This window comes from Mastigoproctus giganteus, chromosome 14 (assembly GCF_048544385.1).
Source record: "Mastigoproctus giganteus isolate SK-2022 chromosome 14, ASM4854438v1, whole genome shotgun sequence".
Taxonomy (NCBI): Eukaryota; Metazoa; Arthropoda; class Arachnida; order Uropygi; family Thelyphonidae; genus Mastigoproctus; species Mastigoproctus giganteus.
The window spans coordinates 87,212,812-87,228,889 of record NC_143588.1 but is presented as its reverse complement, the minus strand read 5'-3'; the positions used below and the strand labels follow the sequence as shown (position 1 = coordinate 87,228,889).

At 41.5% G+C, this 16,078-nt stretch overlaps 1 protein-coding gene across 1 annotated transcript in view; it reads right to left on the bottom strand.

Moving 5' to 3' along the window:
• LOC150075322 (RNA-binding protein 38-like) overlaps nucleotides 1-16,078 on the bottom strand; it is a 62,200-nt gene that overhangs the window by 16,594 nt on the left and 29,528 nt on the right. Inside the window, exon 3 of the mRNA XM_090388447.1 lies at nucleotides 15,308-15,362. Coding sequence (XP_090244573.1) covers nucleotides 15,308-15,362 — 55 coding nt within the window. The remainder of the gene's footprint in view (nucleotides 1-15,307; nucleotides 15,363-16,078) is intronic.

Sequence of the window (16,078 nt, the reverse complement as noted above, 5' to 3'; positions counted from 1 at the left end):
AAACACACAATTTTACCCGTCCTTTAGATATACGACCTGTGAGCTGCCACTCATGCCTATCAGATAGCCATATGAAAGGGGCCGAGACGTTCACCAATTACATAAAGCGATTTTTAACATTTTGTACTCCCCATCCCTCCCGCTACCCTTCATAATGATCGCCTTTATCCCCTTCTATATTATTGCATGACGAAAATATCCTAAATCATTTTTTTAATGAAACCCCCCTTTTGCGTAATATTAGTACCAATCTCCAGCAGTTGTCTGCTGCCCATCTTGGTGGGAAATTGTAGCTTTCGTTCGATTAAGCGATTTGCATAATTATTTTATACAGTTTCGTCCGAGTCAATTCGGCAGGTGGAATCTTAGGTATACAGTTTCGTCAAGATTAGGAAATCCTTTTAAGATAAACAGTTCGAAAGAGAGGTGGAATTTACTGACCCCCTCTACGTTTAAATTTGATAATGCATCGCATGCTGCGGGTTCAGTATTTCACTGGTTTTCATTAGTTAAGCTCATTCATTAACAAAATATGGAAAAAGATAACTGTGCGGAAAAGTTTTAGTAAGCTGGGGAAAGTGCTCTTATATCTATGGATTAAAAGAAATAGAAATGTCCATCACCATTTTATGAAAATGTCAAGCTGAGACTTCTATCAAATTCAAGTTATAAATTCTGCATAAATGCCACATTCTGAATATTACTATTGAGAAAAATAGTAATATTCAGAATATCCTACTTAAAATTGAGAAAAATATCGTAAGGATAAAATTAATAAGTATGATAAACAAAGAAATGCGTTAATATACGTAAAATTGAAATTTCATTGTTTTATGTTTCATTTGTTTCCGTCAACAGGTAAAATAATTTACCTGTTGACGGAAAACGTCAACGAATCCCTCTCCCTAGAGCTCCAGATAGAAAACTATGTCTGGACAAACTGTAAATTTTCCTACTTCCCCCCTCACGGAAAAGGATTAAACAAAGATTATCGGATGAAACTACATGTGCTCCTTTTGGTTCCTGTGGTAAAAGCTGGGTTCAAATCCATCTAGACAAGGGAGAAACTTTTTTTTTTCTGGCCTATTCACCCCGACCATAAAATACAGGCACAACATACCGACACCTAACGACAATCAAAAAACGCATTCGCGCACAGCGTTAACGTATCATAACACTTATCTCCCTACCCCTAAGTTATGTAATTTAAAAATGTATAATCGCTGAATTTAAAACAATCTCTTGTGGACATGTGTTTATGTAAGGGGCGACTCCTAGAACAGTTCAACTCCGCCTCGTATCTCTGTGAAGAACAGAACCGCTGTAAAAGGGCCAGAAATGTGAGAAGTGTAGGTTTGTATGAATTGTGTATGTTCCGTTGTAATGTTTTGGCCGCTTGGCTACCCAGAAGCATCAGTCACCAGGAGAGTTGATTCTGGGTACTCGTCCACACCACGGGAAGGTGGGCCAGTTCCAGTAGATGGGACACCTATGATCTCAGAATGAGACAAAAAAAGAAGCACCTATCAGGGGCCCACTCCAGAGGATTTTTTTATTTTTTTTTATTTATTTATTTATTAACACACAACTGTATATACATTCTCAAGTTATCTTAATCAATTTACATACAATATTAATCAATTTATATACAATATTTATATACAGATTTATATACATGCTCTTATATATACTGTAGTCTTTCTGTACATTGATTGTGTGTGTGTCCTGATATGAAGGGTGGCTCCTAGACACAAGCCCATCTCCACCTTTTACTCCTGAGAAAGCTCAGAACGTCTGCAAGACAGGCCTGAAAAAAAGAGCATTATGTCAGGCCATTTCGCCACCAGGGATTAACTAACACCTGGATCCACCATTCTCTATGTGTGCTGTAATGCACAAATCCTGCACCTACCGGAAGTAGTGCTATACTGGTAGGTGCCAGCAATCCCGCCCCCAAGGCTGCCCAAACTTGGAGGCCAGTGAAAAAAAAAAAATAAATAAAATAAAAAAATAAAAATAAAAATAAAATAAAAAATAAAATAAAAATTTTCCAACTAAGAACAATGTACACTTGTTGAAAAAAAAAAACAACATTATACGATTATTTACATGCAAATAGCAAATACATACACTTACATTAACTTAACACTTAGAAACATTAACATTAACATTATCTCCACTTTAGAGTCCATCCACAAATGCAAGCCTGAATTGGGTGTCCAGGAGCAGAAGATCAACTCGCTGTAGACAAGAAACATCCTATAAAGATGACATTACACGAAGTGTTCTGTCGTCAAATGTGCAGCACTTCCCTTAATTGGTATCCTGCAATAGATTTCTTAGCTCCTGTCTTCTTTTAAAAACTTTGGCCGAGAATTCCTGAAGCAAAGCAAAGATGTCCCTCCTCTGAACCAAGAGAGGTAAATTATTCTCCGTGAGGTTTGGCAACCTATTTAGTAATTCCTGCCTGTCTGAAGTATACAGTCCGCATTCAAGGATGACATGTCTCCAAGATTCCACCTCACCGCACGAACAGTAGGGGTCAGGTTCTAATCCTCTTTCAAATAGTTTGGCCCTTAAGCCATGTCCAGTGATTAAGTAACTCGTTGTCATGGTGGGAGCAAACCAAGACGACACCCTCCTGTCCATTGCAAAGCTTACGGCTGGAATGAAGCCTCTTGTAATGGTTCCATACTCACTGAAATCCCAACGTTGCTGCCAGCAATTCACAAGCTCGCCCCAAATTCTACGTTTTTCCTCCTTTATGTTGTTATTTGGATTAGAGGTGATATTCAATATTTGTAACGCCCCTCCCTTCTTTAAATTATATACAATACCTCGGAAAATAATGTGTAAATCCAAGGGGATGGTACCTGCAATAACCTGTAAGGCATTTGTCGACACTGTCCTTGGAGCGCGTATAACTGTAAGCAACATTGTACGTTGCAGGGACAGAAGCTTGGCTTTAGTTGTAACCTTGGTAGCAGCCGCAAACCAAATACCAGCACCATAATCTACAATGGGAAGAAATATCGTCTTGTAGTACAATACCAGAGTTTTTTTGGATAAACCCCATTCCTTGCGGGAAATTCTAACAACTGCAGCTACGAACTTTTTGATTTTTTCATTGATTTTAGTGACATGTACATGAAACCTGAGACGATCATCTAAAGTTAAACCCAGATATTTGGTGTTCTGTACATATGGAATTTGAGTACCATATAGGGTTACCTTTGGTGGCCTTCCATAATCGAAGTGGTGTTTAAACACCATGAAATTGGTCTTGGTGACAGAAATCTTTAGTTTATTCAAACCCGCCCATGCCACTAAATTATTCAAAACTGACTGAATTTTTTGTTCGAGAATTTGTCTTGATCCTCCCTGCACCGCCACCACCAAGTCATCTGCATATGCAACTTTGATGAACTCATCGCTATCCTTCGTGAGCCACTGGTCTAGCACTGCATTCCAAAAGAGAGGTCCCAAGACTGAACCTTGAGGGCATCCTCTTGAAACGGTAGTCGTGTATGATAAATGCTTTGCACATACTCTAATTTGTCGATCCTTAAAGTAAGATCTGAGGACTCTGAACAGGTAGTCATCACACTTTGCCAGTTGCAGTGACCTGAGAGCACTCTCCCACCAAAGGGAATCGAAAGCGCCCTCAAAGTCAATAAAAACAGCAAGAACATATTTGCTGTTTGCCTCCTGAATGTAAGTCAGCAGGGTTGAGATTGCGTCCTCAGTGGAACGTCCTTTTTTGAATCCAAACTGGCAATCAGAGGAGAGATTATGTTCTGTAAATAATTTAAAAATCCTTGGGGCAATCATCCTTTCAAATAATTTGCCAAGATTTGCCAATAAAGAGATTGGCCTGTATGCTCTGGGGTTTGTTTTTGGCTTTCCCGGTTTATGCAAGATTTTTAAGAGCGCAAGCTTCCATTCGAGAGGGAAAAGCCCTTCTAGCAGGCATTTATTAAATAAGTTTAATAAAATCTCAGGGAAGAATTCATAAAATTTTCCAATTACTTGATTCTCAATGAGGTCAATGCCAGGACATTTTTTATGGTTCAATTTAGCTACTGCAGCACCTAGCTCAAGCATATTAAAAATGGCAGTTTCGGTTGTTCCCTTATATTCACGATTAATGCGTCTAATTTCCGCTTGATCAGGGCTGTCCATAAACGGCAAATCTTCCGGAAATAGGCTACTCACTATCCCTTCGACTGTAGATTCCCAGTCCGAAGTTTCTTGATTCTCTCTAATTATCGTGTTGTAAATTTCACCACACAAAAGTTTATTTCTTGAAAGCTTATAGATTATACCCCAAGGGTCAGCATTTCCTGTTTCCTTCACCAGACGTTGCCAACAATTTTGCCTGCTATCAGCAATTGCTTTATGGTACCTCTTCCTCAAGTCTCTGTAATCATTTTTCAAAGCCTGAGTGTCTGCGTCCGATAGATGCCTGTTCCTTTGGTATGCTTTTCGTGCTTGTTGAGTTTGTTGTCTCAATTCAGCTAGTGTCGAAGACCACCATGGGACAGAAGTTCTTCCTGTCTGTTTTCTTTTCGTCGAGTAGGCCATCGCTTGATATAAATGATATTGAACCAGAAAAACATATTCTTTTGCTGTTAAGGTGTTAATGATTACTTTGTTATCTCCATTAAAAATTGTATTCAGATATTCACGAAACTTGGTCCAGTTCACCCTGTCCATCCGAAAACGCCTTAAATCCCTTATTGTTATATTCACTTGCCTATCCTCCGGTAAAATCGAGAAGGTGATTGCTCGATGGTCACTATTAATTAGATACGGATTGACGTCCCAATTTTGCACCCTATCCACCAGATTAATGGAGGTTAAAGTAGCATCTATATTAGATTCACCATTTGTCGTCGAGAATGTATATGGTTTATTTGGCAAGTTCTTTACACAGAGATTATGATCCAAGATCAGATCAACCAACTGCTCGCCTCGAGCATCAGAAAAGCCGCTGTTCCAAAGTGTAGACTTAGCGTTGAAATCTGCTGTAATTAGTAAGTTTTTAGCTGAAAATCTGCTACATACCCTGTCAAGTCTGTGTAAGGCTGGCTGAATATCTTCTGAGGGAGGAAAATACTGGGAAACCAGATAAAACGACTGGTCCCTGGAGGAAACCAGGATACAAACTGTGGTAGCAGAACATTCACTTGAGATAGTTGTTATTACTAGTTCACTGTTAAAGATAATTATGGCGGCCTTGGGTCGATCGTCACTTGAGGCAATAATCCTTGCCGAAATTGGATATCCTATAACTTTATACGCTGAACCCCCTACCTGAGAAGAGTAATACGGTTCTTGCAAGCATACAATATCAAACCCCAGATCATCAGCAGCTTTCCTAATCTCGTCCGCCGCTGCACGAGATCTTTGCCCATTAATCTGAAGAATTTTTATTTCGCCGTATTGCAGGTTAACACTTGTTGAATCAATTACCGTTGTATTATTCATGTCTGGTTCTTCGGTCTGTCAATTCAACAGCTTTAAGATACTCAGGGCATTTATTATCCCTGACCGAGTGATTACAATCCCTACCTCTACGTTTACAATTAACACACTGTGGTGGTTCCTCCTTGTGAATACAGTCAGAAAAAACATGGCCTCCACCCCCGCAGTGGCCACAAGATACAGCTTTATGGGAACAGAACTGCGCACTGTGACCATATCCTAGACATCTGAAGCAGTTGCTTACAAGTGTAAACTTACGAAATCTATGTGACGTGAAACCTAGATAAATTTTGTCACTCTGAATCACGTGTCCCATAAGGCGTGGGCTGAAACCAATAACCCAACTGGTCACTCTGGTTCCGGTGCCAGAGTTAAATCTGAATGTAATCTCATTCTTAACTTCCTCCTGGCTAAAACCAAAGTCTTTTAAATTTTTATTAATTAAATCCTCCAAAATATCCTCCTTAGAATATTCCTTCGGGACACCGTAGATCAAAATTGTAGGATCGGACAATCTGGGTTTTTCTATTGATAATCCTGCTTTTTTTAATGCAGAAGCACTTGAGATCTTCTTGGCATCATCAGGATTTGTTGTCTCTAACAACACACCTTTATTTCTCAAAAGACGTACACCCTTGATTTTCATGTCCTTGTGATCTTTTTTAATCACTTCAGTAACTGCCTTCCTGATATCCTGGCTAGACGCCAGGGAAGATTCTGCTGAGGGCCTAAGTATTAGTATGTTTTCGGAATCAGAGATCCCACTTCCGGAATCCATCCTATCTTCACCAGCAATTGGTCTGCCCGAAGAAGCTGCCACCTCCACTGAAGACGTTAGCAGAGGAATCTCTGTTATTTCAGGAGTCTGTCTATTTCGCTTTGTCCCACCACGAACAACTTCCGTAAAAGTCTTATGAGGATGTAGATCACGTTGGATCTGCATCATCTTGTCCAAAAGACCTGCTCTGATTTCCAATTCAGATGCTTTGGTCTTAAGTCGTTCATTGTCAATTAAGATTGCGGTGGTAACTGCCTCTAGATCCGCCCATAGACTATGAATGCGGTTAGAGGCAGACTTAGTTATCTTGCTAGAATCCTTTGATAGAAACTCTCCCAGAGCTTTCCTGATTTTGGCAACCGTCGCATAAACAATTGAAGCATTCAAAGACCCACCCAGGTCCAATCCCTCTGTTAGAGAAAGATCTTCAGAAGATTCTGTTGGAAACGAGTTACTATCGACAATGACCATCGGCGGCTCAGAAGCCAACGAAACAGAGGGACTCTCCACCACAATGTTTTTATCTCCTCGAGCTTGAGTAATTCTAGGAGTTTTGGGAGTTTTCTTCCCCCTGCATCCCTTTTTTTTCTTAGATGAATCCGTAGACTCTGATCCAGAAGAATCCTCAATGTCAATATCTTGTGTCAGTATCCTAACTTGGTCATGGTCCAAGTCAGTATCCATGTCAGATAAGTGTAGGCAAAAAAAAAAAAAAAAAACCACACGACTATTGTCTATCCTCTTGTTCTAAACTTGTCTTCTCAATCCTAATAGGATACTCATTAGTACCCTAAAGACAGAGTTATATCAATATGTCTATGTTCAATATGTATTTCACTTATCCAGCTGGATGGAAAGTGGAAGGGAAGTTCTGAAATCTTCGAAAAGCAGTGTCTAGATCTCAGTCCCTAATAGCCTGAGGGCGCCAGAAAAATTCTTGAAATTAAGTATTTTTATAAGATCCTCACCTACCAATAACGGGGTCCCAAGGACCAATAGATGAGGAGAAATATCAACTTTAAGATTGAGAAATGATAGCCCAAACAAGCCCACAATGTTATCCAGCAGAAGGCTTAAGTAAACTAATGAACAAACGATATTAAGTCAAAATACTGCGATGGCGCTAGTAAATGTTTTCCGTCTCCATGACTAATTTCAAAAAATGGAATATTTCAAGTCGCCATTATCATCCATACAAAGTCTATGGGATAATGGTATCTCTATGGGAGATTTCAGTGATATATGTATAAGCACTATGCAATGCAATGTACGACTATGAAATCAATTACTCAGTTTGTAATATAATCTCATGCAAATAATTCCACAACCCCACGGTCCCAACAACCAAAAAATCACCTATGAACTCACCACAACTTTAACTTCTAGGAAAACATATTTACACATAAGGGGGTTGTCAATGAACGCATTAAATATCTCAAAAAGCAGGAGCACATTCAGAACACATGAGCCACACTGGACGATACAGTTCAAAAGATAGCACTCCAGAGGATTGAAAAAAAAAAAAAAAAAAAAAAAAAAAACGAAAGAAAAGAGAAAGAAAAAGAGTGGATCTTCCAATTGCGCAACCATTAAAAACAGCAGCATCAAAATTACCGCCGAACCAGCGTGGACGTGTGTCGCAATGTCCTGTTTAAATGTGGTTAAACCATAGTTTAAGTTTTAAATCGTGGTCTCCTTCAAATATGCTGTTTAGAGGATCCCCCTGGTAAGAAATTTTGAACATTCTATTGGGAATTTAGCAGATTACTGGCGTTAGTATCTACGGTATATCCTTTGTTTGCCAGACTGCACTGGTCACCATGTTCCTGGCAGCAAGGCTATAGAAAGGCGCCGATATAACGCGGTGGCCACGCTAATACGCTGCAATTGACTGGGAAGGGTGCCCCCACCAGTGTAAACCCGAGCTGGAAGACTGTTCCAACAAACTGTGCCTTCAACTGCGTAAAATTAACTTAAAAACATGTATTTAGTGACTCCCCCCCCCACCATAGACTCTACATGACTTTTGGTTTCAACTTGTAAGGGGGCGGCAATTTGCATAAGTTAAATATTTGTAAGTATTTAACTTATGCAAATATAAGTGTCGCTAACGCCTCCAGCACCCTAAAATACCCCCAAAGAAATCTGCTCCTTTCTTCTGGGAACATTTCTTAATTTGGCTGTACCCTCCCCCCACATCTGTGTCAGTGGGGGGATAGCCCAAATCTGCTGCCAGCTGTAACTCAGCTACTATTATAGCTACGAACTTGTGGCAACTTCCATTCATCATCATCTTGGCAGTCCTTCCTAACTGCTGACCCAGTACCCGCTAATCCGAAGTTTCTCCGGTTATCCAGAAAACCCAAGAACTACAGAAGGAAAAAACACCTTCAGATGCCCAAATGGGACCATGAATTGACCCAGCCAGCGTGGACTTGCAGGAAAGCCCTGACAAGGTGAGGGCCACCCCAGGACCAAAACGCAAGAACAAGAGGAAGACACGTAGCCAGGCAGAGCAAAAAGTGCAGCAAGATCCTGCAATCCCACAGATAGACCTGGCAGGTGATAGAAAAAAACAGGACAAACATGTCCTGGACCCTAACATCCCTGAGGGCCCTGTTCTCCAACAAATACTTGTGCTCCGAACAGCACTCAAAACACTCTTTAAAGAACAAACAAATAGAATAACAACAGTGCTTCGAGCCGACATAGTCACCATATGGAGCAAACTAGAGACCATACTTCTTGACACTCAATCAAAGTATAAAATCGCAAACGCCAAACTGGAAGCCTATCAGGAAGGAAGGGCGAAAGAAATGCCACAGCGTGCGTGCCCTGTGGCATTTCTTAACAAATAACAACAAAACATCAAACGAGATCCAGATCAGGCACGGTCACAAATTGGGTCGTGGAACTATCGCCAGTTGCGTGGAAAGCCATCATAACAGAGTATTTATAAACTGGGGCAGCACCGCTACAGGGAGCACGTGTCTATACCCAAATGCTTTAGACGTGGCCGCGTTGGGCACACTAAAATTAAAATTAAATTAAATTTTCTGTTTATACTCCGGGACGACCAAACGGTCAGAGGAGTTCACAAGATAGATAGAATACAATAAACAGCACCGTATTCAGTAGTCACGGGCTTGAACCCCGGTCACTCAAGGCACGTGTACTTACGCACCCGCGCTCCTGACCACTAGGCTACGGCAGCACTACTCCTTCCTGTGCCCAAACCCAGCCTACATGTGGCCATTGCGCTGAACGAGGCCACGAATTTCAATCATGCCCAAAAAAAGGACAAACCACCTACGTGTGCAAACTGCGTCACAAAAGCTGCAGGCGGATCACTCCATCAGGGACAATAAGTGCCCTATATACCAAAAAGCAAGGAATACATACCAATTGAGACTCGATTATAGGTACACATCTTAGACCATATAATAACAACAGGGTACTACTTGCACAATTAAACGCCCAGAGGTCCAAGGCAGTTGCCGCGCAGCTGACCAGGACAGCAAACGAGGAAAAGCTGGATATCCTGCTCATCCAGGAACCATATACGCACAGTAAGAAGGTCAGGGGATATCCCCTGAAGTATAAAATCGTGCAAACTGATGGTGAAACGCCATGGGCGGCCATCCTAATCAGAAATCCAGACTACACAGTCACCAAAATCACAAATTACTGTCTCCCACGTCATCACTGCACTGGGCGAATTTTATGCAGTACTTCTGGAGGAATTCCCGAACGCTTAAATCGTAATGGGCACCAATACAAACTGCCGTTCGCCGGCGTGGTTTAGTGAAACCCCGGAGCGACGTGGCGCAGTAAATGGACAACACCTGGAGGAGTATCTGGCAAACAGTTGCTATATGATCCTTAACAAACCAAACAACCTACCAACATTTTCAAACACGATGTGGGAGGCCACGATTGATGTTACTTTGGCTACCAGATCTCTAGCGGACCACATTGCATTCTGGACTGTCAGAGAAGACTGGACCTCATCTGATCACTGAACAATTACTTTTCAACTAAACCTAAATAGACAAATGCAACACAGATACGCAGTTGAGAAGGCAGACTGGCCTCTCTTCCATTACGTACAGCTGCTCAAGCACTTGACACAGAAGGACTAGACCCAGATAGACACCAAGCTAAAATTGTCAAGCTTATCACAGATGCAGCAAAGAATTCCATAAAGCGGAAAAAACCTACTCCGGGAGCTGTTCCCTGGTGGTCCTCAGAATTACAACAACTCAGACGTGTGGTAAACACCTGCCGAAAAAATTTTCAACGGCCAGGAATCAATATACAGCAAAGATCCGTGAACGAAAACAACTCTGCTCCTGGGAGCACCTAGTATCCACAGCTGGAAACGACAACCCCTGGGGAGTGGTCTACAGAGAGACCACAAATAAACTCCCCAGAGACGAAGTCATCCGCACAACCAAGAAGCCACAAGGGGAGTACACCAAAACGTGGCAGGAATCCATTAATAATACCCTAGATGCCATGTTCCAAAAACACCTGGATCCAACCACCCCAGAACAAACATCGTTCTGCCTTAGAAATAATACCTACACAACAATCGAAGAGGAGCCCTTTACTAGGATCGAACTGGACATTGCAGCCGCCAAACTAAGAAACAGGAAATCACCAGGCGCAGACTTACTAGAGCCGCAAATCGTAAAAAAGGCAGAAAAATCCCACAAAAAATACTAAATTTATTTAACCAGTGCCTAAAAGAAGGCTATTTCCCACACACTTGGAAAACGGCAAAGCTTCGGCTCATCCTCAAAAATCCAACAAAGCAGCAGGACCTCCCGGGGTCCTACAGACCCATAGCCTTACTGTCCGTACTGAGCAAACTGGTGGAACACCTTCTATGAAATCGGACAGAAACTCGCTACTCAAACGCAGGCCTTCAATTCCGAAATCAGTTCGGGTTCAGAAAAGGATACTCCCCCGTAGATGCATTGGAAAATATTGATTAACGCCACAACCAACCGAAAGTATTTCCTCGTCATCGCAATAGATTTTGCTGGGGCTTTGACACTCTCTGGTGGCCAAGTGTCCTCGGGAGGCTAACCTGCCAGCAAATCTATACAAATGCATCAGGACAGTACATACCTCTCAGACAGATCTGTCTGAGCGGTATGTACTGATGCATTTGTAGTCACAGTCACTACTCCATATTGCTCCGTATCACGGTCGGTACACAGAGGATGCCCACAGGGTTCCGTTCTGGGCCCTCTTCTTTGGAATGTCGTCCTAGACGGCTTCCTAAATCTCAACCTTGAAAACATCACATCCCAGGCTTATGCAGACGACCTTATTCTGATGCTTGCTGAGGACTCCCGAGCACAATTAGAGAACTCCGTAAATAGAGCAGTCACTATCCTGCAAGACTGGGCTGACAACAACAAACTCACAATTTCTCCAACCAAGACATGTTCAGGCCTACTCAGGGGCACCCTAGATATTAGGAGGCCTCCCCAAATCAAAGTCCAGGGGAAAACCGTCAAACTCGCAAAGGAATTAAAACATTTGAGGGTCATGTTCGATAGGAATCTAACCTTCACACCACATCTGACATGCATCAGGAATAAAATCAGAAACTATTCTACACTCTTTGCAAGAGTCACCCGTAAGGATTGAGGCTTGAGGAAAAGGACCCTCGCCCTCTTCTACACGACAGTATTCCTGCCAGCCATTTCATATGCCTCCGGATCTGGTACCACAAAGCGACCACCGCGGTCAACAGAAGAAAACTCGAGACGATTCAAAGATATACCCTGCTAACGATCTCCAGAGCCTGCAGGACGGTGAGTACTCACGTGTTGCAGGTTCTTATGGGTGCTCTCCCCTGGACCTGGAGATCGTTCGTTGCGGAATCCTCCACCACCTCAGCAAAGGAAAAACGTCCACCTGCCTGAACTACACGATTGACTTAGCCAACGACCCTGAAATGGAAAAGAAGCGACATACACTGCATCTCCAACTGACCTGGCAAACCCGCTGGGAATATTCAATCAAAGGTGAAATCACCCGGAAATTCGTGCCGACAATTCAGACAGTATATCCAAAATATCCCCACTGCTCTCTCCAGGACTCCTGCTATACCTACATACCTACTCACCGGACACGGTGCATTCAGACACAAGCTATCAGGCTTCCGACTCAGTGACACTCCTCTCTACCAACTGCGGCCAAACAGAAACATGGGAGCACCTCATGTATCACTGTCACCTGCATGAAGATCTACACTGCCGGCTCATCACTGAAATTCGATTCACGCTGCAAAACCAGGAACACCTCATCCTGGAAGAAGAAGACAGCTACAAAGCGCTAACAAAATTTTCTCAGGGCCTCTTCAGCAGAAGACGGACCTTCCCCCAGCAGCAACCACCGCAATGAAGAGAATTTAAGTACCCATCAAAGCTGCCCATAATCTGAAAAACAATTTGACACCACTAAAGACCACAAGAACAAATCAAGCCCACAGGGCTCCAATTTCATAGCAGAAGGACCAAAATAAAATCACAAATGCACATACAAACTGACTGGACTAAATTAACCTCGGACGGGACCCTAACCGTCTGAATGAATGGCTACAAAATAAACTGGGCTTTTGGAAACCTCGGACCGGACAATGTCCCAGAAATGACATTCCACCGATTGAAGAAACTGCAGAGCCTCTACACTAGCCTTATTGGCGATCTGAGCCAGCGCCCTTGCCTGGCCCACTTTTTCTTTTCCCTGAATGGGGGAGGTGATGGTCCTACTGTCCCCTTCCCTCCTTGCCACCCACACTTTCCCTTCCAGCCATTTCATATGCCTCCGGATCTGGTACCACAAAGCGACTCCAAGCATGCCCCACCAAATCTTGGAGTCACCTCCCTATCGACTCCATTCTTCTGTCTGTCGCCCCCCCCCAAGCCTTTCAGTCTCCCTCCAACTCTAACTGCACAAAGCAAAAGCCGCACACATCCAAACATAATTACAGCCAAATTAGATTTGCCCACAATTTTCGGCCTCATAATTCTAGCGCAACCATCACACGATCACCTCTCAAATTTTTTATTTATTTATTTTTATATTTTATTCTTTTATTTATTATTTATTTATTTATTTATTTTTTTTTAGGTCCTAGCCATTGAAATCTCAGGAAACTAGGTGACAGGACCTGCCAGAGTACTAATTTAAAATATTGGTGTACCTGGTCTGCCTCCACGGGACAAAGTGTGGGCAACGTCTGGTCTCCACAAGAGGCCTGGCGGCTAAATGGCCAGAAGAACAACGGTACACAACACTACTCATGTACAATATCCATACACTTTTAAATCTCTGGCCTTTACAGCGTACTGTATCACACGACAATGTAAACTACGCGGAGATGGGGAAAACCCCTGGTTGCGTTTGACCACAAACACACTTTACACCTAAGTGTAAAATCTCTGTCAATTGCGTGTTCTCTGGTCGGCTTGCAAATTCTGCTAGACGAGTTTCAGAGAGGAAAACCATACAACCGAGAACGACTAATTCGGCAGACAAAGTGGCCGAGACAAAAGTTTGACATTTTTAACGGGATTCAAACTCGGGCTTTTTCCACACTGTGGGTGGGAGGCCAATGATTATAACCATCCTGTTACACCCTGAGGGACGTAGTAAAACAGGTACAGAGGAAATTAAGCAGAAGTAAATTAAAAGGATAGTACACTTTTGCGAAGATTATATTTGATATAGAATGTACGAAAGCCGATTAATGTCAAGATGCATGGTTAATATTCCAAACAGTTGGAGCTATGTGAGAATTTCTTGACACATCAACCAAACGTAGGAATGAAACTTTTTAAACTTAAGTTTCATTTCTCATACAGGTCTCCTACATGGTCTTCTAAAGAGACCTTTTAACTTTCATAAATTGGTGTACTAGCCAGATGTTCAATTTGCTTCTAGGCATTGTTCACAGTAGCAAACAACTGAATGGCAAACACTCTCCAATGTTTGTCATTGTTATTGGACAGACCTAAAGGAGTGCAGAACATCACAGCCCATCCAAATTTTATAATGACCAACATCTCCAAGGGCGAAGGAATTTAAAAGACCATCAGCAAGAAAAGTATTGGCCATAGTTCTTCTACCCTTCCCTTTTTTTCCGATGTAAAATCCCTGGCCACTGTTATTACCATGTCATAGCAGTAATTTTTTTTTTTAAATGCTGCAGAATACTGTGCAATTCTGGCTAAAAAGCAATGAGAGAGACTTTTACAAAGAGGTAATAATCGTACATATCCACGGCTAAGAAAAATGTTTTAAACGATTGTCTTCAGTGTAATGGCTATGTACGTAATTTAATTTTCATAAGTGTATTTTTTTAATAAAAATCCCAAACATGAAAAACATTAGAACCAATAGTACTTAATACCGTGCGCGGATTGAAGGTTGAGAAGATCCTTGTCGACATTAGATTTGAATTTCTGTAGGTTATAATCAGTCAATACGTATGAAGGAGGGGGGGAGGTCCTTCCAGAAAACGGAAGTTGAAAAAATAAATGAGGAAGAAGAAAAATTCATTCTGTTGTTTGAACTTGGACAGTAAAAGGATGCCGACTGGTTGCGGAAAAACGTGTTCGGACAGGTTTGGAAGAGAGAGCGGGAATTTTGAATTATAGTAGCCAATTCAGAAGTATCTATAGAAAAGGCATGCATGAGAAACAGAACGTCTATGAGAAAGTGAGTGGAGAGATTTTTATTGGAAATGGATCGTTACTCAATCTAACTGCCCTCTTTTGAATGGAATCAAGAAGCCTGAGAGAGGTTATGGGTGAACTGTCCCAGATTTGGGATATTTCATGGTAGGGGCGATATGAGATTTGTACAGAATGATTAGTTAGAAGAAAACTATGCCAATGTGGTGTTCTCATACAACTTTGAAATTTGTAAAATGTGTAAGACATTGCAGAGATTATTCAAAATGAAAAATATTTAAACTGATTACGAAACGGGAACTTTTAAATACTGATAAAATCTTACCCATAGTCACTGGACATTAAAGCATGATATCCGCTTCTTAAAGGCACAGAAACACCTGAAACAAAATAAACAAAAATTGAAATTCTAATTAATAAACCTATTTTTATATTCTGTTTGATGAAAACTTAACTGCAGTATAGAAAATAGCGTGTAATGGTTTGATAAATCAAAATACTATTACCAGATTTTCAAGATATGTTCAGGGACGTTGAGAGCTGCATAGTCCTTTTGGGGAAAACAGACTCACTGGACTAGACTGGATCGGTCCGTCTTTCCCATAGGAAGACCCGAACTCCAATTCTGGGCCTCTCCTCGGCATATTTAGCAGTTTTCATGTGAAATAGGGGATACATTCGTAACTATTTCACTTGACGTTATTGATATATTTCACAAAAACAAATTTGATAAAGTATTCAAAAAAGACAATTTACATTAACTCACTGAAAAAACTCCTTCTCAACTTAGGTCATAACTCAATAATTCCAAAGATTACAAACGTAAACTACTCGCCCTTCTAGCAGTTAAGAATACTTGCCCAGTGATTAAGAAGGATCCTACCAACAGCATCACAATTAAGTGAACAAATCTCAAACGCTTGAAATAAAATTGACCCTGTTTGTCAACATAAAAGCCCTGGAAAAAGGCTATCCCATCATACTAACTGTAAACGGAAAACATCATCTAGGGAGCAACGCAGATCAATGGCTAATAAAAATATTACCCCATTCCTATTAAACCAAGATCTATATAAAAAAATAAAAAATAAAAAAA